General features: G+C 38.0%; 1 protein-coding gene across 1 annotated transcript; it reads left to right on the top strand.

The window, feature by feature from the left end:
* Positions 1–11115: 11115 nt before the first annotated feature.
* On the top strand, positions 11116–16355 carry LOC142357736 (uncharacterized). Its single transcript, XM_075409281.1, has 3 exons — positions 11116–11143; positions 11733–12718; positions 13071–16355. The coding sequence occupies exons 1-3, from the start codon at positions 11116–11118 to the stop codon at positions 14979–14981; spliced, it is 2925 nt and encodes a 974-aa protein (XP_075265396.1). The 3' UTR covers positions 14982–16355.
* Positions 16356–25764: the final 9409 nt, after the last annotated feature.

The following is a 25764-nucleotide window of genomic DNA, read 5'->3' as shown; positions in this document are numbered from 1 at the left end:
TATGCAATTTAAATCTTCAATTTACTTACAGTCATGATTGAGTCATCCCAGGCTCACAAATTTTTCTATTTTCGACCAGAAATTGAAAAACTACAAGAAATTGGCAGTACCATAAATTTTTGGTTTTGTGTCGTTTTTCTCCACTAAAAAATGTTTTATAATGCACAAACTCTAATATTCTGGTATTTTTTAGCATAATTGGAGCAAAAGGCGTCGTTTCAATTCCCAATGGAAGCAATAATACGAGGAAATTACAAAAAAAAATATCTAAAATAGCTCAAAATTTTGCAAAATAGCTGAAAAACCTCAAGAATAATACAGAACTCGGATTATTTATTTAAAATTTTTATAATGATATCTGAACATAAAATTATTATTAAAGCCTACTCATTGGCATACTGTATTAAATCAAAGGTAAAAAAAGTAATAAAAATCAAAAGTAGCCTCTAAGGGCTACGAAATTATGTTTTTCGTTTTCTCTTCGATGCGTAAACAAATAATGAGAATTTGACTGAGGAAAAAAACCGGCCTCGCATATATATTCCTCCACAATAATTCATCTAGACAATATGATAAATTGAAACTGTAGAGCTTGAAGGATAGAACATCGAGTAATTTTTCATTTTTTTCGCAAAGAATTTGCCGTCTGTTTTAATTTCAAGAATCCTAATAAATCAGTGTCAGGTCAGTAATTTCAAGGTCATTGGGAATCAGTAGATTACATTTTTCTGTTCTTTTGCAAAATCTATCTTTCATAATTTTTATAAAACCGTAATTTCTAGTTTTTTATTGTTATATTGCAATTTAATCAACTTTTTAGCTTTTAAGAAAGTTGGAAAGTCAAAGCTGCAAAACTCCGCTTATTTCGCAACAAATTTGCATTAAAATGGATGATAAAAATCGAAACCAAAGCTAGTTCTTTATTCATATGTAAAATGTTGAAATTTGAACAAACCTGCATGCTATGTTTTTTTCTCCATTTTTTTTACGGAAATAAACGCAATAGATTTTTGACAGATGAAGTATTTACGGGTGTAATGTTGACCGCTAATTTGGCAAACCATGAACGCTGAGTTGTGACGAAACTAGTAATATTGTTGATATGACAATCCTCATTTTTTTCTCTTTTTTTCAACCCGATTGTGTGGGTTGAAGAGGACGATTTTTTGAGTTCCCGATTGTGTGGGTTCATGGGAACAAACAAAAGGCAAAGACTCAATTGAGTGGGTACCATGGTGTTTTGTGGGTACGAACCTGATCGTAATAAAACTTTCTGAAAACCAACTAAACGTAGGAATAATTTTGACCATGAATTCTCTAACCAAGTATTTTGTCAATTTGAAAATGCTTGTTGGTATGATGTTAACAAAAACTGACAAAAACCTGTACCTTTGGCAGAATAATCATCATTAATATACTCATTTTGGTTCTTTTTTTCAAACATTTAACCGCAAACCAAAGTTTTTCTTTAGCTTGAAGACCGCATTCTAGGGCAACCTTATCATATACAAGTTGAATATTGTGAAAGGTGTGTTTGCATTATTTTATTGGCATGCATAAACGGTGATCTAGATGCAAAAATGATAGTGTATATTTATATGATAGTTATATGGATGGCGTGGGCGTATGGGCAAGTAGTAATCACACACCCCTGACTAAAAGAGTTGATAGTTATAACTTATTTGGGGTTGAGGTGTGTTAGTGCTAATTATAACCACCTTTGCATACTTAATGGGCTAATTGGGTGGCGGTGTTGGTGCCGGCGTCCCTTTTTTATCACAAATCGGGGGAGAGTTCTAAAGAGGTAATGAGGCCTCCTTCATAACTGTACCACCATCTAATCCTCTATAGGCTCCTAACAACCCTTTTCCGCTTTTGTCACTAAAGTGGCAACATTTAACACGGTTGCCTCTTTCATCTCAGCTTCTTGTACTGTTGAGGCCGTGGCGCCTGAGAGGTTTGCAACCCCGTACCCTGGTTGTTATGATAACTAACTTAATTAATAAATGCAACTAGTCATGGCCAATTGATATATTGGGTCGGAAATGCGGAAGTAACTAAATATATATATATATAGAGAGGTAGAACTGTAACAAAGTTTCCTCTTTGGCTCAATTTGTGAGATACGGAGTCTGGTTGAGTGGCATTGATTGATCTGGTGTTTGGATATTAGCTAAGTTGACAAATCAAATTTAGAGTTGAGTTGTAACAGACGACGACAATAAACTAGAGCAAACTTATGAAACAAGGTCACTGCGTTTGATCTAAAGCTCAGAGTAAACTAGAACCATCATTTTAAGTCAACCCAATCAATCATTTCATTACAATTTGTCTCTTAGTTGAACCGTTTTAATTTTGATAAGTACTGTTACGGGTCACAGGAAGCAATTGTCTAGTCTATCAGGCTGTTAGCCTAACTGAATTAGAACGTGTATGTGTGAGAGTGTGCTAGTATCTCTAATAGAGGTAGAGAGAGTGGTTTAAAAATCAAAGAGGTTGATAAGAGAGTGCAAATTGGGTTTATTTGGCGTTTGGCCTTTGATTGGCCAGGTGTGGAGGGGAGGGGGTGTTAGAGCGAGAGGAGTTTGTAAACCCTTATCGGGGAGGTAAAGTCGCTAGACGCCCTCCTAGAAACTGGGACTTGCTCCACTTTGATCATTATAACTAGAGTCATAACTAGTCTAGTTATAAGTAGTCGCACGTTTCGCTCAACTCGGCTCCTATTTCATTTAGTTAACTTTGTTTTCATTGTGAGGTCACACTTACCTGTTTATGGCATGTGAAAAGCCGTAAGCTCTTTACTTGAAAAAGACTCTTTTAGCTTACAACTTTGTCTTAACAATCCAACAACTTGAAAAGAAAAGAAAGAAGTCACTTTGTTTGTCTATTAATGTACCTTATTAAAAGCTAAATTATCTCACCAAGGTAAGCACTCTTTCTCAACTTGCAATTTTAACCATAAATACACTCCCAAGTAATACACTTCGCCCTTTAGATTCTCTGTCAGTAATACGACCTTTTTGTCTCGAAGTGAAACGAGAATTGCAATGTTATGTTAGCATCGTAATAAGGGTCTCTGTACAAACATACAAGTTTTTAGCATTAAAAAATAACCACATTATTTGTCCTGCGTATCTTTTTTAACTTAATTTAACTGTTGCCTAAGTGCCCCGGAGCTAGAATTTCTCGTTGACGAAGTATGTAAGTTAAGTTTGATACCTTTGGATTGTTTTCTTGATGCACCGGTTGATCAACAGCTAACAAATAATTATATCATTTTCGTCTCGTTTGTGCAATTTCTTCTCTGATCATATGATCGATTTGATATTTTTTGAAAGAAATGCGATAAATCTATTAAGGCGAGTGTATTTATGCGATTGTGTGTTATTCGACCATAAAAAGAACCATATCTGGCCATCTGTAGCTAGTAGGCAATCATATTTAATTTCTTTTTTCTAAAGATGCTTTTTACTTGATCTTGATCGTTTCTCTCCATTTCAAGCAGAGATTTTTTCTCCGCGCCTCCAATGAAACAATGAAAAACCAGTAAATTATATAGGTTGCAATATATATCTGCAGTGCGAAAATCTGTTGGTTGAACTCCAAGCTTGAGTTTAGGCTTTTTTAAAAGAAAACTTTTAAGCAAGCTCTCGCGAACAATGGTATAAGGTAAAATTTCGGTCGGATCCTGTTTCGCAGAGACCGACACCCTCTGAGGCAGAGGAAACAGCTTCGAAGAAGAGAAAAGATTGTGTTAGTTCGGATTACGGATATGACGTTGGCGGAGGGTTCCTTGCGCTTTTCGCTGGTTGGCGCTTTTGGGTTCCTTGCGCTTTTCGCAGAGTGGCGATTCTTTTGAGCTCTTTTGTTACTATGAGTCTTGCTCTGTTGTTGCAGGCAAATAATAGAGGGTAGAATATGCTGAGTTCTTCGTCAATCACGCGCTGTTCGTATTCTGCTTTTGTAATGGACTCGTAATATTTGTATGCATCTAATATATATGAAATAGATAGGTAGAGCGTCTCAAAATCTCAATACTATAGTTTTCAACAAGTGTTAATTTAGTGCTTTCGAGCAAAGTTGGAAACCACTTTTTTGATATTTTTCTGTCCGATTTTTATGGTTTTTGTTTTTTGACTGATTTAATTGAGCTGACATTTCAATGCTCTCCAAGCTTAGTCCCGAAATGTACGGTTCATGTACCCTTTGTGACGAGACTTAATTCCGTTGTTTTGAATTTCATTTCAGCCGCACCCCAATTCTGTGCCGCATTACCACTCAAGCTATTCATCTCAACAAGCTAATTACAACTAACGAAGGCTTGGTGTTTGTTTGAAGCCAATCGTCCGAAGTTAGGAGGCTAGATTTTAAATGTAGTTTTTTTAAAAGCAATTTAAATGCACATTTTTTGAACAATTTTTCTCGTGGGTGGATTTTTTTCTGGATTTAACAAAGTTTTATTTCAAAATATCAAGTAACATAATTAAATTACTTTAAAATGAATGGAATATTTCTTACATTGAGTGAACCTTAATTTCGTTGATCGGAGTTGTAAAAACGCGCAGCAAATTCTTTGCAATAGAGAAAGATATAAAGTTGTCGAAGTTGTAATTCTTTCAGTTAAGCTTCGATTTGATGAGAGATGAGAAACTTTGACGCAGGAACTGTTGGCCTATTTTTTGTCTGGCGTGAGTTTAATGAGTCTTGTTGTATGTGTTTATGTGGTGGTGGTGGTGGTTGTGTGTGAAGTGAGAAGATTATAGTGTCATCAAAGGGGGCTGGTTTGAATCGTTTGTTGCTCTTCTTTTCCCTTTTCTTTTCTTCCTCTCAATTCACCTATTCCATTGAAGAATATCTCATTTGATTGGGACTGTTTGATCCTTTCATCCACTGTTTTGTGCGCCCTTTCTTTTCCTCCCTTTCCTATTATTAAGTTTGGGTTTTGTTGTTTCCCTTTTCTTCTCTTTCTTCTTTGCCTCTGATGCAGTTTTGTTGCTGTGCTCCTTCTAAGACCTCCCTTTAAGCACAAGTAAACAAAAAGAGTTTAATATTATTATTATTATTGTTGTTATTGTTTTTGGTGGCGGTGCCGTTGTTGTTAGATGCCAAGCGCACTCTCTCCCTCTAATGTCTAAACTGATTGAGTGAAGTCAACAATAGAGAGAGAGAGAATATTAAATATAACAGACACAAATTATATCACAAATGTAGATGGATAGATAGATAGATAATGTGCACATTATCATCATCAGGTAGATATGAGGGAGTGAGTGATTGAGTGTTGTTGTTGTTGTTGTTGTTGTGTTGTGCTGTGTTAGGGGTGTTCTTAGGGAAGAGCTGTTGTGGAGGGGGAAGGCGCGGGAGGGGAATTAGGGGTACAAAGTGAAATTAGGATAAAAAGGTAGGAATTTAATTGTATTGTGTGAGTGAAGATTGCCTTTGTAATTGTATTAGAGTGAGAGGGAGTTAAGAGGTAGAGTGTTTGCATGTTGGTTCCTTTATTCATTCTGAGTTGAAAGAAGGCTGCGCTTCTAAATCAAAAGGGAACCCAAGTACCTGATCTTATGAAGCTATCTCCGATTCCCTCTGATCTCAAGCACACACACACACACACACCAATCACAGTAATGCATTCTATACCTGAAAAATAGATAATAATAATATATATACAATGATATATTCTGCTCATTTTTCCTTTATCATTTTTGTCAAGAACATTTGTTACATAATTCGGATGTTTGAGATCATGTTTCGGTGACTAATTGCTAGGGTAAAAACTTATTTTTTTGTGAAATAACTTTGTGTTAATAACTTGAGGAAATGAATTTTGGTCTGATCTCCTGTGGAAATTGGATAAAAGTGGGGGAATTGTGTGGCCGTTTACGACTGGCTTTATGTCTGTGGGCGACTTTAAGTGGGTTAGTGTTAGTATTATTAGTTAGTTAGCCCTGGTTAGAAGTAATAAAGGTTCTAATCGTAATTTGGTTATGAGGAGGTGTGTGTGTTTTGATGTTTGCTGCCTGGCCAGAGATCTTTCGGACCCTTTAATTCTTGGCAGTGCTTTGATGCTTTTTATGTATCTTTCTCTCTCTCAAATAGTAGTAATCAAACATCTAAAGCTCCGCTTAAATAAAAAGTAATAAGTAGTCCACCACACTCTACTCACTCACTCACTCCACTCTCCCACTAGCATAACAGACGATAAGCAGAAAACAATCGCCAGTGCCTCTTTTAAAATACAATCACAGACACTTCTGCATCGAGTTTTGCAACAAAGTAATTATTTTTCTGAGTCGGAGGCTCAAAAAATATCATCCACTGCTTTTTGTGATGTTATTGATTTCCGGGTCGGGCTGGCAGGCGGAAGGCGCTGGTGGGGGGGGGGGGTTCTGGGACAAAAAAGGACAGCTGGACTGCAATGTTTGTTCTGCCGAAAGAGCGGGCGGCTCTCTTTAGAGGTACTTTAACTGCTACTATTACTATTACTTGCAGTTGTAGTAGTAGTGACTATAGATAGGCAGTGCTAAATTGTAGAATGAGAGGGGGAGGGGGGAACAAGAGTCAGTAGTAGTATTACTGTGTTGTTCTGTTTTATTGGCCCCCAATAACATCAAAGGATCCACCGACACTCTTTGATACAGTTCCGCCTTGTTCACACATAACGGAACAGCACACATGCACAGACACAGTCCCAATCAAACACACTTGTTCATTAAGCATAATCCAACAACAACAACAACTACTACTAGAGTCGGCCACTGGTCCAGCTCAGGAAAAGTGTTTGTGCCCGAATCCTCCTAGTTGTCGTGTGGAGGAAGAGTGGTCTGTGATTCGTTCTCAGCAAAGGAACCCACTTTGTCAAGTGGCACAAACTAACTTGTTCTTAGTAAGCTAGCTCAGTTGAAAGTAATATTATGTGTGTGTTTTTGTTGATAGTTGGGGTGGAAGGGCGTGGGGGAAAGGAGGCGGGGGGGGGGGGGGGGGAGGGGGGTTGCAATTCGTCATTTGAGGAGCTATCTATCTGTTGATCGAGAGAGGGGGGACGTTGGAAGCCACTACCAACAGAGAACATAAAATAATATCAAACAGCACCACCACCACACCACGCGAAGAGAGAGAAAGAAAGAGCGGTGTCTGGCTTTGTTCTTGTGGCTCTCTAATATCTCTGTAATCTATCTGTCTCTCTCTATTGGTTGTGTTTGACTGGCTGCCACAGATGAAACGATGGCAGCCAGTTAGAATACAAGTTGAATCAGTTTTCTTGTGCGTTCTTTCATCAGATAAGCTACTACACACACATATACTCTACCACACCACCACCACCATCGTTAGTTACCAAGTTAGTTCTCACTGGATAGTTAGTTAGCCAATTCCATCCAGTCATTTCCACTTCCTAATTCATTTATTCCTGCATTTGTCCAATATTACAATTCTATATGTCATTATTGCTAAAACCTAAACATTCATATACATTTGTTGTTGTTCTCGCCATTGTAAGACTTGTTTTGTCCAATAATTCTTTTGAATATTTGTGGCTGTTTCAACTTTTGTTCTGCAGAGATTTTATCAGTTTTCTCTCTCTCTCTCTCTCTCTCGTTGCGTTGTGTTGAATCTCCAATCCTGAGATGATAGGAGTTTGTGTGTGATGTTGGGATCAATCGTGAGGGACAAACAAGATCAACTATTAATCTCAATATACTTTGGGATAAACAATATCAAATAGTTATAACAGGCGGCGGCGGTAGAGGTTTATGTGGCAGAGTTTTGATCGTCGTATTAGAGTGTACGAATAACTAACTACTTACTCTTTCTGCATTGAGCGGGGGTAGAGTACAGTCGAGCAATAGCTTTGATGTCCTTTCAAGTCAGGTGGCGGCATATTTTTCCACAATTAAGGTCTCCTAGATCCAATATTCATTCGCCAGCCTCCACTAGATTGCAGCAATCTGATTGGCTCACTATCTCCCCTTCATTTTGCGGTGTTTGTGTGAACGAATAGAAACAACTCTTATTTAAACACAACACAGCACAGAAGCCTGTTTTAAAGTGACTGCACAGGCAACATTTGCACGTCTCTTAAAAAATTCAAATTTCCTCCTTACAATATTCTACAACCCTTAATTGTACACTCTTGTCTTACTGAATTTGTGCTAACTAGTCATTTGTAAAGTTTAACGATTTAGGAGATATTTATAAACTGTTATAGCCAAGATTACGTCCGTTATAACCAAGTTAGTTGGCTAAGTGTTGATCCCTATTCGGTGGTTATTTTTGGGGTCAGTGTTAACTACTGGTTACTCTCTATCTCTATTGACACTGATTCCCCCACACTATCTATCTCACTCGTGTTGTGTTTGGCCCAGTAATGGATCCAACTCTTATCAGGTACGTTCTCTATCTTCCCTCTATCCTTACTGGGACTTCCTTTGCAACTCTTCCGCTCTTTTCGGGGTTTCCGGGGCTTGTCTGGCGAAAGTGGGGGTACCTATAGAATGGAGATGGTCCCTTTGCTAAAAGAGGTCATTCGCTTTTGTTCACTCACTCACCACTGTATTAATACTATATTACTAATAGCTCCATATCTCTCTCCTCTCTCTCTCTCCCTGTTCATACTTCCTATGTTGACCACATATGGTAGTGTGTTGTGTGGACTTAAACTTGTGATATTTTGTCGGATAGTTAGTAGGTGAGCCAAGTTTCCTCACTAATTTAAAGAGAGTCTCGTCTCCTGCGTGTCCTTTGAAGTTTATTAGTACGGTTAGTTCCTTTTGAAAATTACCCACTTTAATAACTAGTTAACTAGTTAGTACTCGCTCCTTTGTTCCCTAACCACCACCACAATACTTCCTTCTGAATAGCTACAACTCTCTAAGAAGGACCCGTTTGACTTGCGTGTGTGTGTGTTGTTTGTGGTGTGGTGCGAGTTTGTGTCAAGAGAGGACAGGAGCTAGAGAGAGATGAAAGAAGATTGCCAATTAAGTAATTAGCAGAATTACACTAATTGATAGTTGGGCCTCACTCACGTGTTAAATATGCCTGGCATCTATAAAAGTGTATTTTGTTCAGCTTTCAACTAATGATCGATGGTCTTTGATGTTGAGTGGTCGTGTCGTGGCCTGAGCAAAGCTTCCTAGACTCCTTGTTTGATCTTGATTTTGGGTTTATTAGTATTGGGACTTGAATTACTATTTTGCATCTCTTAATTATCGACGCCCCCTAATATCCGCCGAAACATACGGCCATCCGTCACTTTTCGAGATTTTAAACTTTCATTTAGAACCGAAATTTGCTAAATACGTGTCAGCGGAACTTGATTTAGATTTAAACATTCGCTTATAGAATATATCTGGGTAAGTTTCTAAAGTGAGTTTACCTTTTCCGAAAATATAATGCTAATTTATGTACATTCATTTGTAGTTTGCATAATTCGCCTCCCTCATTTCCCGAGCATGCAAACTGTAATTACTTTTTTTTGTTAACACGCTTCCGCTTGCGAACATGACCGCTCATTTTTTTTTGAAAAATGTCATCAGAAATTATCATTTTTACGAATTGAAACGATAGTTTTTACATCACAGAACGGCATCATGTCTGCTTCGAAATTTTGAAAAAGCTCTTAATTTGCAGTTAATGTTTGTTTTTATTTTCACGGTGGCTGTCTAGTATTGTTGAATCGGAACGAGTTAAGTTCATTTGTAATTAGGGTGTGGGGGGATGGGGGGTATGATTTGGATTTGGATGTTAGTGAGAGTTCTCTCCCCCTCTTTTCCTTTCGGCCGATTGGTTGTGTGTTTGAAGGTGAGTTTCTCTCTTTCAGTTGTCTCTTTGAAGTATTGAGTTGAAACACTCCCGCCCTCCTTTCCTCTTCTATCTGTTCATACCACTCCCTCCTTATAACTGGGTCTGCTCCGCCAGTTAGAAGCCGACATTCAACATGTACTACTAACTAACAATACCAGCTAACCACCCCAATCTAATCTAATACACTCTAATACTCCCCAAGTTACACATTATACTTATTATAAGACTCAAACAGGTTTCACGCCATAGCCTTTTAATCTGATCCTTAATTTCAAGTTCCCCTGGTTTTTTGGGAAGTTTTCCTTAATTGCATAGGATCAGTGACAATCTCTCTTATTTGCAAACTATAGAGTCTCTTGTGTTTATGAATACTTGGTTATTTTGACAGTGTTGTGATGTGGCGAGGGTATAAGTTGTTTAGTTATTTGGTTATTTAGACAGAGAGGGGTAGGCCATAAAGTGAGGATTGTTGTAAGTAAGTGATATTTGGATGCGCACATTGAATTCAAAGAGAGATCAGAGAAGAGTGGGGTGAGGGTGATAGCTTTAAATAGACTGTTTGTTCTCATATTACTCTTTCTCTGATGTAGACGGTGATCTCTTTCATCTCTCTCACCACTAGCCGGCCCCCTTTTACTTTCATCTCTCTCTCTCTCTCTTCTCTCTCTCTCTTTTTCTTTCGCTTGAGCTTGAGCTCACTAGCAGCACTATACGACTAGCGACTAGAGATGAAAATCTGAAACTGCATCCTATAGTATTAGTATTAGTAGTAGTAGTAGTAGTTAAAATAGTACAAAACAAATCTACCGACACCGCCGCCCCTTTTCCGCCTGAATCTCTCAACTCCCTCTTTCAACTATTGTGCCGGCCGTCATCCAGTCTTCCAGTTTGTGTGTGGCCACCCCTCCCCCCTCTCATTCTATCCTCACTTTGTTCATTCTTCCCCATACTCACTCACTCACTCACACTTGCTGTGATTGTGGATGCTGCTATTACAATTACCACCACCCCACAACCACTATAGCTACTTTTTAACATAAGAGAGAGAGAGAGAGTACTTGTTTTTGTTTATACTTCAACTTGTAGTGCTTTAATTCCGGCACTTTTTTAATTTGGCCGCTTGTAAACTCGCGCCTCCTTTTGTTGTTTTTCAATATCTCTTTTATCTTTTCCTTCTCTACTTCGAAACCCCTCTGGTACAACTTATCCCGCTTCTGTCTGGCAATGTGTTGAGCCAGAGGTCTAGCGCCACATTGTTTGGGAGAATATTTTGGATTGCCCTCTTTTGATTCGATAGTCATCACTGGATAAAACATGTCGAGACGGGAGAGCCTAGATGGGAGTTGAGCAGTTGTCTTTGCCAGCCTTCTGTCCGGCTCTTTATCCTTTCATGTTTTAATACTAGACTGGATTAGTAGGTGTCCTAAGTTACTTTGTAAGTTGCCTGCCTTCTTCTTGTTAACAGCATTTTAAAACCTCACAATAGACTCCATTCTCTTGTTCCTCATTTCCTTTCCTGAAGTTTGACCATTTTTCCACTTTGAAATTATTTTTTACCTGGAGCGCTTTAGCTAAAGGTGGGAAAGATTGTTTGTAACAATTTGATTTAGATACAAGGTCTTTTAAAATCAGATGAGTTTTCTTTTGAGGTTATCAAAAATAGCCAATTAGCCCGTGTAATAATAATAATTTAAATAATTTTAATAATCGTTGTCAGTTTTAATTTAGCATAACAGCAACAGATGTGTTGAGACAAAGTTTAAACATGACTTTCAAGGAGCCTTTTCTATATTGCTGCAACTTTGAGTTTCAGCCAATAAGAATGGACTGTTTGCCTTTTTAACAAATCCGATTTTTTTGTTGTCTAAACTCTAAACAACAACTGTTTACTCGCTTTGTTCCCCATTATTTATTCGAGTTCTTTGTTTCAGCTTCAGCAAAACAGAAAGCAAAGTCGCTCACAAACATCACCAAAGTAGACGACAGCGAAACAGCGACATCAACAACATCTCCGACAACTACTACTAATAATAATAATAATAAACACAACAGTTCTAAGAGAGCTAATTTGAACTGCAGTCTTCAAACCCAATTGCCTCCTGAAGGAACTTTCAACGCCTATTCAACTGCCGATTGGAAGAGTTGGGTTTTGTTTCACGCCAACCTGAAACCCAACTGCACCCACAAATCTCTTCTACCTACAAACACACAGCTACCATCAGACACAGTTACCGATTCGTCCTTTCTAAATAGCAACTTGAGTTATACTAATGGGCCGTTACTTAGAGAATTGAGGAGTGCCTATTTGTTATCATCAATATCGTCAAAGATTCAGCCTCACAAACATAACAGTTGTCACATCTCAGAGATAAAAGACAAGGAGGCAAACAAGCAGCATCTCTGCTCCCAATCTTCGTCTACCTTCTCTGAGATTCAGAACAACTGCCGATCACAACTCAGCTGTCCTGCTAATATCTCCAAATTAACTAATCCAATCAGTACTACTACTAACCACAAGATGACAATTAGTGCTATGTCTGTGAACGAACCCCTAGGAGTCCTCAACAAATCCTCCCCCAACTCTGCCTTCGGTATGAATGCCGCGTCAGCACAACACCTCCTCGCACACCAACTCATGTCCGCCAAGGGAAACGTGTCGTCTCCAAACTTCCCACAGAACCCACTCCCTCTCCACCCCAACCTGCAGCTTGCCTCCTCTCACATGGGCCAGATTAGCCCCAAGTCCCTGGCGGAGAACGGGGCAGGGGGGAGCTTCCCAGATGCAGCCACAGCAGCTGCTGCCAATTCCCTGGCTGCATACCAGCAGCTCAGTCTCCTCAACTATCTGGAAGACAACATTCTGGCTGCAATGCTCGCTTCCGCTTCTAGTCAACAGGAGAAACTCAAGATTGAAATGGTGAGTCTCTTTTCTAACTTGATCAAGGATTCAGAAACATTCCTGATCGATCTGGTTTCAAACAAGGTGTTTAGTTGTAGCTTTGTTTCCGTGAAACCCTATAACGTTGCCAATTCAGGGTTGTCGCTGACATGACTTCTTTTGTCGAAAACGAACGGAAGTGACTTTGGACAAAACACAATTATCCAAAACAGTCGCAAGTAGTCAAAGGAAACTAATATACATATATAATCTAAATCAAAACATCAAACAACATGTTGTTACTAGCACATTCGAAAGATAGCCCCTCCGAAATTAAGTTGTTTTTGACAACAAGGGTGGTAGTCTCAATTAATTAAAAGTTGATGTTTAGATGTTGAAGCAGAACTTGATCAACTCTCAAGCCCAATCGACTGCAGTTCCTACTCCTCCCAATCAACTCACCCCCAATGCCAAGAATCCATTGGCGTCCCTAGCCACAATGACTCATGCGCAAGTGATGCAGGCTCAACAACAAATGGCGTCCAGTGCTTCAAAGAATTGTCCGGTTGAGCGACCTAGTTCGGGTTCCGGCATCTCAGGAAGTCCTGCTGCACATCCAGCATCTGGACATCCTTTGATTCCGACATCAACAACTTTGGCACCCTCCACTACCAGCTCATCAAGTGTCAATGATTCAACACCTGTAGTTACAACAATATCATCAGCAACATCATCAAGCCCCTCCCCCAAAGAGGGAGCCCACTCTTCTCTTTCAGAGCCCGCTAAATGTGATGGCAAAGTGAAGCGAGAGGAATCTGACAAACCGGAGTCGGAGGCCCAGGATTTGTCAATTGCCAGTGAGAATTCGTCGTCAAAAGTGGGCGGCAAATTGACGGAATCTGGCTTGCCACCTCTTCCTAAACTGGAGATTCCTTCTGAAATGAGCAAAACTTCAGCACCGTCAAAAGTTATTTCATTTCAACCTCAATCGCATATCTTATCAACAGTCAAAAACGGCGCCCCTCTGGTGGCCCCCTCCTCCATGGGCCCTAAATTGACCAATCAGGTTTCGCCATTTGGATTCACGTCGCCCGGTAGACCTTCAGTGATCCACCCTCCAATGGCAGCTGGACCTCACGGAGCGCTTCTCCCCAATCGGTCACCTGTTGATCCTGCAGCAGCTGCTGCAATGATTGCGGCACAGAAGATGCAGCAGAGTGCTTTCTGTGGAGTCCTCCCACCTTACCCTCCTCATCCCCAAACGGGTATTATTGCTCCACCAAATGCACCTTCTCAAAATAGCCCGGCCGTTGGACCCTTTCATCATTCCCCCAACATGCTGGCATCTCCGATTCTCAACATTCACCCATTCCATCAAAGTCCAGTGAACCCTGCGGCATTCCCTAAACCCACGCTGCCCTCCCCTGCCCAGCTGCAGTCGATGCTTCGCTCGAACCCTATGGATATGCAGGGAAAGAGTGGCTTCAAACACGATTCTAGGCAAAGTGGACCTAATGGACCCTCCGGTTCAGGCGAAGACCAATCTTGGTGGAGCATCAGACCTCCAGTTAAACAGCCGATCATGCCAGATGGAAAGCCCCTGGATCCTCTCACTGCTTCCATAATTCTATCACACCGACATCCTTTTGATCAGACTCTGAACAAAGATCCTCACCTCATGCAGATGCTGTACAACAGCAGCTCACACAATCCAACTGGAACCCCAACCTCTACTGTGTCTACACGGCGCTGTCGCAGATGCAGGTGTCCCAATTGTGTGAATGCGATCAACTCTAACAACCCCAACAAGAGAAAGGAACATATCTGTCATTTCCCAGACTGTGGAAAAGTATACGGAAAGACTTCCCACCTGAAAGCCCACTTGAGATGGCACGCGGGCGAGAGACCATTTGTGTGCAACTGGGTTTTCTGTGCAAAGGCATTTACCAGATCAGACGAACTGCAGAGACATCTGAGAACACACACAGGCGAAAAGAAGTTTGTGTGTAATCATTGTGGGAAACGATTCATGAGATCAGACCACCTGTCTAAACATGTGAAGACTCACTCCAAACAGAAACTGCTGGACCAGTTGAACGATGACGAAGAGGGAGGCTACGACTCCAAACGATTGAGTGTCTCTGACGATGGATCCAATGGAATCAAAGGAGACGACCATCTCTCAGGACTCTCCATCTTGAGGCAGTCTATCAGTGGCCATGACCAAATGATGGATCTAGATGATGACGATGATGATGATTCTTTCGACTCTTCAGACGACGAAGAGATCAACGTCGACTGATTCCATTCATCACCTCTCTTCTTTCATTCCATTCTTCTGAATCAAATGAGATCTGCAATGAGAAGAAGGAATTTCTTGAAGACTGGATGGACTATGCTCCATTCCTCCTGTGCTATTTCTAACTCATATTTGACCTCCAACTGCTCTGAGCATTTGGATCTCATCTTCTAACTAGCTTTACAAGAAGCCTTGACATGACAAGTCGGATCGGATCCAATTCGATCTTTTCACTCGGAGAAAAGTGAGAAGCAAAACTTGATTTTAAAACTTGCAGCATTAAACTCTTTTCAAATTGTTCTATATTTTCTACCCATAGAGCTGTCTGAACTCAGTGAAAATGTGTCTCTTATTCTATTTTTGATGTCTTTTTCATCTTTTATCCTCTGAATACGTCACCAGAACTGAAACAGTTAGCTGCTTTCACAAGTTTAATTTGAAATCTTTATTCGGATGTTCATCTCCGCTGTGCGGATCCTTGAACATCTTTTTTCTCTGCTTTTTGGTCACATTCTGCATATAAGCTTCACCAATTGATATTTCAGTTGCAATCAAATATTAGCTATGATACATGAACTGAAATGCTTCCTTATCCTCAGTTGGTTAGTTTCGTTGAGTTCCATGTTTTATGATTAGAATCAATATGGTAATCGGGGCTGAAATGTTTGGTAATAGTTTGTGATGCAGTAGTCTATATTCCTTCCGTCGTTAGTTCTCTCTCTATCTCAGAGATACTGAGACTAGTGATGAAATGGGATATTGTATACGTTTTTATGTCAAGTGTTGGTTGTTTGGTGATGAAATGCTTTAAACACCTCCTCATTCTCAATATGTTTAGCTTTATCTTTACGGTGCTACATTTCACAACTCTCTTTCTCTCTCTCTCTCTCTCTCTCTCTCTCTCTCTCTCTCCTACCTAATACATAGGTTATTATCTTATGATCCATTAATTAGTTAATTAGCCATTAATTAATTAATTAACTAGTCCAACTAATGTATGTTATTCTACACTATAATGTTGTTGTTGATGATGATGATAATAACTATACCCTCTATGCTTTCAAAAAGTGCAATATTTCTCATGTGGTGAGATATACGAATAGTGAGTGCATTTAGTCTCTCCTTTGCGAGCCGATCAGTTAATCTATCGCCCGATTGGTCCATTTGAGAGGTGAATACATTGTAATGATGGTTTAAAAATTAATTTAATTCTGATCAGGTGCCTCCTATGAACACTTTGATGTCGCTTTCCGTCTTTCAAGTTGTCATTTGTCGCATTGAAGAGTCACCAGCTGATTGTCCCTACAATATCTATGTTATAAAGTAGTAATACCCTTTACTGTTCTTTGCCCTAATTCAATTTTTCATTCCTTCAAACATCTTTTTCAACCCACCGAAATCGTTCCCACCCCCAGCTAGCTACCTGTAGGTTTCATAGAACATAAACGAGTGACATATTCAGACAAATATACAGTAGGAATAACTAGTGGACAAAAAATCAACTTTTTGGATTGGACATTTTTTACTTCCCCGGCGTAAGTTCGGAGGTCATATTCCAGGAATGACTCTTTATGCGGTAGAGCTCAGATGTCGAGATAAAATGACTTAAATGTAATTGATAACGGGTTTCCTGGATTAAAATTTTCCCCTTTCAGTAGCTTGTTTTCATGTATAGCAAAGCTAAAATTTCGCGGTGGAATAAAACTCGTAATATAAAATTTAGAATTCAATTTAGAATTTCGGATCTATTCTGTTTTGGCCCCCCAGTGTTTTTTACGCCCCGCAGTTATATAACACGTTACTATGTAAAAAATAGCACGTGCTCCTGGGGGGAGTAAAAAATATATGCTCACTAAGGTGGGGGGGGGGGGGGAACAGAATAGTTCCAGAATTTCAATTATTTAGAATTCAAATTTGGAATTTCAATTATTAAATTTCGAGATTAATCAACTAAGTACGCAAGATATGTTGAGGAAAACAACAAAAGATTTTGCCTTTCAAACTCGTGAATGGCTTGTAGTCAGTGGAATCGGAACGAATTAACTGATTATTTCGGTTTTTCTCAGTTGGTAGGCATATTCTTAATTGATCTTTTTTAATGTATTTTTTAATACTACCAACTTTCTGTCTGACCATTTGAATTTCTGCCTTCAAAAACCAGGTAGAGGTAAATCTCGGATGATATTAAGTCACCGAGCAGTTCCTTTATAACCTCTAAGTGCACAAACCACTGGAACTGCTGAGAAGACAAGAGGACCTGGCTCTACCACTAACTGCTACCACAACACTAGCTAACGTAAAATGTTGCGGATGCAGCCGCACAATAGCTAAATAAGGAATTTTAAGATGATTTGCCGCAACACACTTGACTTTGTCCCACGATCCTGGCGTCTAGTTGCCAAAACATGGAAACGAAGATCTTGAATTTTGACGCATCAATGCTAGAATTATATGTTTTGGTTACATAGAAGCTAACCATTCGCCAGGCGTTTAGGAACATTTTGGCTGACGGCAGTCAGTTATGTTTCAGACATTTAAGAAATATCTCTGGCTGGAAAATGTGATTTTCATCAATTAACACCCAACCCTAGTCTTAATTTCCATAGTCAACTCTTAAATGCTCTCAATCAAAATTTTGACCAAATTTTTTAAAGCTGTTGTTTTTTTTGTGTCATTTTTCTGTTCTGATTTAACAATTTCACGTTCTGATCTACTTAAATTTTCGACTAATTTTAGTACCTTGTTCTGTTTCTAAAGTTGTCAGATGTTAGACCTTTGAAATGAACAATTGCTCCCTATCGAAATTTGAAGCAATGATAGTCATCCTGTGGTCATTTTAATCATAGTCATATATTTTGGTTAAACGTTGATCAAACGCGTGAGTTTGTTTCGGTTCAAATAACTTCTCCGATTACAACTAAAAAAGAACTATTTTGTCTAAAAATGAATTGATACAGCCTTTAACGAAACTTCATTTCTAGGCCTCAAATAATTTAGTTGATACATGAAAGTTATTTTTGCAAAGAACTAGTCTAGCGAGAGCAACAAATCTGTCCATTAATAGCATCCATAAACTCAATTCTATATTAATCCAATCCATCATAGGTACATAAGATCATCAGCATTTGTAAATTACTTTCAATAAATTGCTTCATTGGGCCTAAATGCCGTGTTTCAATTCGTCAGTACATCAAAATAGCCCACAAAAAGATATGTTACTATGATGGCGGCTCTACATTATATATATCCCACTAAGCTGGGGGAGGGGTCATATTTGGAAAAAAACCCAAAAAAATGTAGCATTCAACATAAAAAAAAACAAATTGAAAAACATATCTGAACATAGTTTCATAAAAAGTCCTATTAGTACAAATGAATTGATCGTGTATAAGATGTAATTTCGTTCCCAAATTTGCCAATATAAGTTCTCTTGCTTTGGTTTCTTTCATCTTCTCAACCCATCCGAAAGCGAACAAGTATTTGGCGCCATTAAGGAAACTGATGAATTTTAATGAGTTGATTGGCTATTTGACTTGGGACGAACAGACGTCATTTCAGAGAGAGATAGAGAGAAGAAAGAGAGAGGAGATAGAACTCAGGTGTTCCTCTATCAAAGACAGTTGCAATTTGGGGGGATAAGGGGGAGGGGTTGAATTGGTTGGTTGGTTGATTGAAGTGAGAGGTGCTTGTTAAGTTTGATTATTTGTCCTAGTGTCCAGTTTGGACGGTCGGGCTACGGGCGGACGAATGATTGGGCGCGGGGCTGAATAAAGTGGGCAAGGGTTGCAGAGCACAGGGCGGATTAGAAATGTTAGTTAGTTAGTGGTGGGCGGCACACATCAAAGAGCTGTAAGTAATGGGCCCACAAAGGTGGGCTACTTTCTTTCAACTAGGGTGAGTGTGGGGGCAGGTCGGCCAGGATATTGGAAGATTGAGGGGGGTGAGGGGGAGGGTGGGGTATTAATTGTGGGGGGATTGGATAAGGAAGAAAGAGGGATAAAAAGAGAGTAGGGAACATGAAAGAGGGAAAGAAGGGTTGTTATGTTAGAGGGAAGGAGGGAGGGAGGGAGGGGGTGGGTGGGTATATTGAGTTAGTTAGAGGAGGGGGCGACTTCAAACGACTGTTTATGATTGTATGTTAGAGTAGTGTGAGTGTTGATTAAGTGTGTGTGTGTGTGATTGAAGTTAATCAAAGATGAAAGCAACTCTGTTTGTCTTTGTCTGCAAACATAAACAGCCGCTAGGTCAACACTCTTTCCTTCAAAGTCACCACCCTCTCTTTCCGCAGACCAGCTCATCTGGCCTAACACACTTGCACATACAAAATTCACTCTAGCCTATATTCTACAATACACGCAGTATGCCCACAAGCTAGTCATTTAAATTTGGACAATTTTCCAGTGCATGCGGAAAAACTTCATTCTTTGCAGGGCCAAAAAAACCTGGCGAGATTTTTTGCATTTTTTCTGCTTAAAAATAATGCAGTTGATTGAACATGCGGCTTAAAAAAGCAGACAAATTATTAAATATACAAAAGAGAACAATAAAACATACTTCAGCTAACAATCTCAAATGCCGCCGCCCTTTCCTCTTTTTATCTACCCAGATAACCGAACAGCTCGCTTACCCTAAAATACATTTCAGCCTCAAATTTAATTCGGAGAAAGTAGCAACTAAATTAAACTGGCTAGCAATTATTCGCTCGACAAAACTGAAGCATTCAATGCAATATAATTAACTCGAACATAAAATTGTGTTCTGTCTATTAAATTCTGACTGTTTAATTGTCCTGAAAAACCAAAGCAGATATTTTTTGCAAGTCTACTCAAAGTGGTCGCAGCAAATCTCAGTACAACAAACGATTCGGCGACAATAACTTCAAATTAACCAATTATCTTACTGTGTAGCTTTTTAAGTGTGTCATGGCAGACATTCGAAACATCAAAGTGAGCAAAGTCGGTTAAAAAAGGTTGAACAAACAAGCAAAACTTTGCCGAGAGGTGAAAAAATTGTCAAAAAATGAAAGAGAAGGCCAATTTTACAGGTTAACTTTCAATTTGTTTGATGTAGATAATTTCTCAAGCTTTATTACTGTGCCCCAACAGAAGAAAAGTCTAAGATGTTATAATTAGTTTAAAACTTATCAGGACAGGTCCTCAGTAAAGTGTTGTAAAATGTGTAAAAATGTTTATTGGGAAAACAAAAGCAGCTGCATTTTGAATTGCTTAGGGATTTTCTTTAAAATAAACTGAAAAAAATGAAAACTCAATAAACAAATAAATACCTGAACTTTAACCAAAGAACTCTCAAATTTGTTGTTGAGTTAAAAAAAAAAAATTGTAATGAAATAACAAACTTTTAGCTCAAGAAAACAAAACAAGACGGCTCGGTTGAGTTTGTGCATAGCAGAGGATGTTCCAACATACCTCTCAAGGTTGCAAAAACAACCTTTAAACTTTGTCAGAGAAACTGTTGTGGGTATCATCTGAAAACAACTTATATGCATTGGAGAAAGTTATTTGTACTTTTGACCCAAAAAATGCCGTCTATATTCGGCAGACAAAAACGAGAGCTCTGCAATATATGTTTGGATGTCAACTTTACACACCGACACAAATAAACAAATAAAAACCACACAAACCAACATACATCGCATTTTCCACAAAAAACACCAACTCAAAAAAGTATAAAAATATCTTTGGCAATAGATTAATACTCGAAGTTCGTTTGTGTTCATTTAGGTCTGCTGACCTTTTTTAAATTAGTTTTGCAGCGACTCTTTGAGGCAGTCGCATTGGTAAATGTAATTCTGGCACAAAACTTTGAAATAAAATTTTGAAATTTCTTTGAAAAGTTTTCTCAGTTTTCATATTTCTTGAGCATAAAAAACCCACACAAGCACCTACACACAAACACATATACAACCCTTGACATTAAAAATCTTTCTAAGATTTTCTTTTTGATATCTGATCTTCACTCAACGCTCCTGACAATTGATTCAAGTCTTGAATGTTTTGTTTTCAGAAAATTGTTTCGTATACTTTTTGAGGCAATCGCATCGGTAATCGTAGAAATGACAATAAAATTTGGACTGAGGTTTTTGAAAAAAAAATTTCATATTTGATGTTTCATGAGCATAAACAGTCGCATCGCTTTTTTAGAATATTGCGGATGTGTCTGTTACCAGATAGATTTAATACACTATTAAAACACTTCTATAGTATTTAAAGTTTTAATTAACTTAATTTGATATTGACCTTATTTTAAAACGCATTTTGTAGCAAATTGTGTATAGTTTTTCCAATTTTTCAAAACCTCTGACAGTTTTTGCACTCCGGCTCCAATTGTATCTAATATGTAAAGGAACACTGAAAAATATCCTTAAAGGTTCTAATACAAAAGCGCTGAAAAACTTTGCGAATCAATTGAACTAATGTGTTGACCTATAACTGTTTTAAACAACTGCAGTTCTGAAGAAATAGAAATTTTTGACAAATTTTGTGCGAATTATTCTCAGATTTCTATTTTCTTCAAAAAGAGAAAATGGTTCCTCAAATGGGGAGTTTAAAGATTAAAAACTGCCTGTTTTTTCTAAATCTACGGAACCACCCAAAGACGGGAAAAGATCAGTTTTAAGAGCAACGTCAAAACAGAAACAAGTGAGAAATAGTTTTCTTATTATTTTCAAAAAAATTGTATTACATTGCTATTGAATTTTTCAACCTGGCGATCCAAAAACTCCCTTGCTCTCAATTTCCGCTCTATTTCGTTCTTCTAGAAGCGATAAGTTCTAAATTTCTGCTCTGACAATATAAAAAACACAAATAAAAAATAAAACAATATTAATCATCCTATTTTTTCAGTATATTTTGGTTGATTTGATGTTCATTCGTAAAACTGTTTTTTAGTCTCCAAAATTATACTGAATTTGTTAGTTTTGCTGAAATCAGAGGAATTGTTTGCCATAACGTTTCCAAAATTTAGAAAAACAACACTAGTTTCACATTTTCAAAGTTAATTTTTGCTACTTTGAGAAATCTAAATTGTCTGAAGTTTTATCTAATACTTTTTCGATATAGAGAAAAAAGTTTATAAATTATTATGTAACCAAAACAAATAGACGGTAAAAATTTGTTAAAGGAAATTTTGTGGGAAAATATGAAAATAATAGATTTTTTGAAATTTTTGGTCAGAAAGTGTAGTTTTTAAGTTTTGAAACTCTAAAAAGTACATTTGAAAAATCCCCATTTAACCTAGCGACAATTTCTAAAAATTTTCCATTCGTTTCAATCCTAAATTTCAACAGTGATCCCCCGCTCCCAAGCAAAGTATTTTTTCTCTTTTCAAGTTTTCCTTCCAATTTTAGAGCGTCCCCGTTTTTTTAAAAAAATTTTCAACGTTTTTTATATAAAAATCAGGACTAGATCCTTAGAGCTACAAAATGGTTCCTTTTTTCCTATGCGGTGCTTAAACAAAATAGAAAAATTGACTGAAGAAAAAACCCGCCTCGCATATATATTCCACCATTTTATTAAAAAAATGTTGAATCAATAATCAACGTTTTTAGATTCTATTTTCTTGCCGCAGTTTTCACTTCTTCATGTTTGTGACTACTTGCATTGAATTATACAGCTTTGTCGTGTTTTCCTTGCATTCCGTAGTCGCTTGGAACAAGTTTTTTTGTTTGAAACATGTAAATTACTCAGAATATAACCCTAAGGTTAGATATCTACATGCTCTAAATTGTTAAACAAATTAATCAGCATTGTTATTAATATAGTAGTCTTTAAATTGGGGCCGTTCGTTTTTATAGGTAAAAAGAGGATTTGAAGGCTCCTACTTTCGATGCTTGTGATGACGGTTGACAAGGTATTGTCACATTCGCATGCAAAAAGGTAAAACTGTGTCCATAAAATTAATCAGATCTTGGGAGGGTTACGTTTAGAATAACTTTATATTTGTCCGATTCATTTTTCTTCATTTCATGAAATTTTGCCCTTATGAATACGTGTTAAAAATTTTTAAATTTATTTTTCGATCTTGTTAGTCAAGTTTTTATACTTATAGTTTATACACTTATTTTGTACTCGTATTTTTCCATGGCATTAATTGTGTCTGTATGATTTCAAAATGTTGCACAAGAAACAAGTTAAGGAACAATAATTTTTGTCGGTTTTGCTTGAAATAATAATATGAAATAGCGCAGAATGAAGATTTCATTTATTTATTTGTTGAAGTACAGCATGAAACAATCTTATTGTTGTTCAGCCGCCAAGTCAGTATATGGGACATAGAATGTGTGAAATAAAGTGAATGTTTAAAAACTGACTTCAAAAAGAAGGCCTCTTTAACTATCTCAAGTTGAACATGAAGGAAGGCCGACCTGTCACTTCAATTAGCCTAACCATTTCCTCTTCCATTTTTGTTATCTCTTGTCCCCCACTTCAAAAGTAATTCACAACTGTTACATTATCTCACATCATCCTAGTAATCATCTTGCAAAACAGAACGGCCTCACTCACTCCTGTTCAATGGGCCAATTGACTAACAGCTGACCTAGAACAATAGAGAAAAAATGTTGCACATGCAAAACTGTAGTACCAAAATAAATATACGCAATTATTGCGAAGGTTTTTTTTATTGCGAAGGTAATTTTTTATTAGGAGTCGCGAGTAAATTGAGCTCAACAGAAGAAAAGAGACACATGTATTAGAGTTGCACACACAATCGATATTTGTGTGGATGTTCAGCATTCTGTACACGTGAGATGAGGAGTTAGTATTGAAAAAAACACAAGTGAAATAAAGGAAAATTTTCCCTAAATTTAATTTTTTCATCACACACGTTAGTTAAAAGAGTTGTGAGAAATATGAAAAGAGTGTGTAACGGCTGCTCTCTTATCAAAGTCAAGGAAAACTTTACACCGCCCAGTTCGTTTCAGCGGTTTCAAATCTGTCCGGATATTGTGTTTTTGCAGTTAACTTTTGTGAAATGTATTATCCGCTATAATGTAGAATACCATTGCATTACTTGTTGCTCAATTGCTCCTGATAACTAATTGCTCAGCTTTGCTATATAACAAACTTGTTTCTCTCAGAATAACAAAATAATTCAAATTGAAACAATCAAATTTTGCTTGAGTTTTGGTTAAAAACTCAACTTATAAATCGAAATAGCAAAATCCCTTATGTTCAGCTCTAGGTAACTGTCCTAGCTACTGGTTAGGGCAAATAATTTCTATCTCCGATGTATTAATATTTTCCGAATCCAAAAGTTCTTCCCGATAATCAAATTTAACAAATGTACGAGTTTCTGCACTTTGTGCTTTTCAGTACACTCAATTGCTCAATAACTCAATCGGTGAAATATGTTAGGCTTCGCTAAAGCCAGTAAGAGAAACTTGCTGTATGCTTTGCACAAAATTTTTCTTACTTAGGAACTTCGTTCCATAGAAAAAAAGTTTTGGAAATATCAAAGTTAATTCTCTTTTCAGAAGTCAAAGTAAAGTTAAAACTGTACAATCACCAATATGATCTACAGAAACAAGACACGATAACAAGTAATTTACCGCTCAAGAAAGTGTACTTCAATACGCACTGTATGTCAGTTGAATATAACCAAAATTGCAAATTTCAACTGATTTTTGGTAGTTTTTCAAGCTCCTTTTATGCTGCTAGTCACGTGGATTTACATGTCAAATTCAACTGTTGATTGGTTGTAGATAACAATGCCGACAGAATGTAAACAATTTTCCATAACATCACTTTTTCAGTGTAAATTTGATGTCATGGGAAATTTTTTAACCATGTAGAAGTTTTGTCGAATCTTTTGTGTCAATAACAAGTTGATTCGCAATCCAACCGCAAAGAATCTGATGCAATACTGTTAAGTCGTAGTATTGTTTTGCTGGTGGTTGAGGTAGTTCGAGTTTGAGTTATAGTTTGACTTCATGAATGACGATTGCCTACTAATAATATTTGCTAAATATAAGTGTTGAAGAAATTGAACAAATCCGTGTGGCTTCAATAGAATGTAGCATTAAATTTCGCTTGTCACGCTATTCTAGCTTTAGGGCTTCAAATGGCCTTGAAGCGCTATTCAATTTGGTAAATGAGTTAGTAAGCTCAGCCGCCACATCGCCGGCCCTGTTTTCCATCGCGAAATCATCTTTTCCAGTTAGTACTGTGGCGAGCTTCACTACTGATCTTTTGTACACTCCGTTGTTCGTTCGAACTATCGTTGATCGAATCGTACCGTCAGACCCATCGATGGTCTCCGTAACTTGACCTTGATTGTAATATCCACGCTTATAGCTGTCTTCGATCAACCAAACGAGATCGCCTTCTTGAAGGGTTTCATTCGCCGTAGATCGCCATTTTTGCCGATTATTCAGAGTTGGCAGATGTTCTTTACGAAATCTGTCCCATATGAGATTTGCTTAGGATTGAGTTTGTCGAAATAGTTATCGATGTTCAACAAATTCTTCTGCGCATGGTAGATAAGGTAAGCAAACGTTCCTGTTGCCAAGCAAGAAATGATTGGGGGTCAATGCTTCTAAGTCATTAACATCTGAACTGACTGGAGTCAAAGGTCTTGCGTTCAATGTCTGCTCAACAATACACATCGTTGTTGAAAAAACGTCCCCGGTGACTGATCTGTTCCCCAACACTGCATACATTGCTTTCTTGCAACTTCTCACCAACCGCTCCCATACTCCTCCAAAGTGGGTTGCTGCGGTTGGGTTGAACTTCCATCTGATTCCTCGTTGAATTAGATGTTCTTCGAT

This window comes from Convolutriloba macropyga, unplaced genomic scaffold (assembly GCF_964194025.1).
Source record: "Convolutriloba macropyga unplaced genomic scaffold, txConMacr16.3 SCAFFOLD_900, whole genome shotgun sequence".
Taxonomy (NCBI): Eukaryota; Metazoa; Xenacoelomorpha; order Acoela; family Convolutidae; genus Convolutriloba; species Convolutriloba macropyga.
The sequence above is the reverse complement of the archived record's forward strand: the minus strand, read 5'-3'. Positions and strand labels throughout refer to the sequence as shown.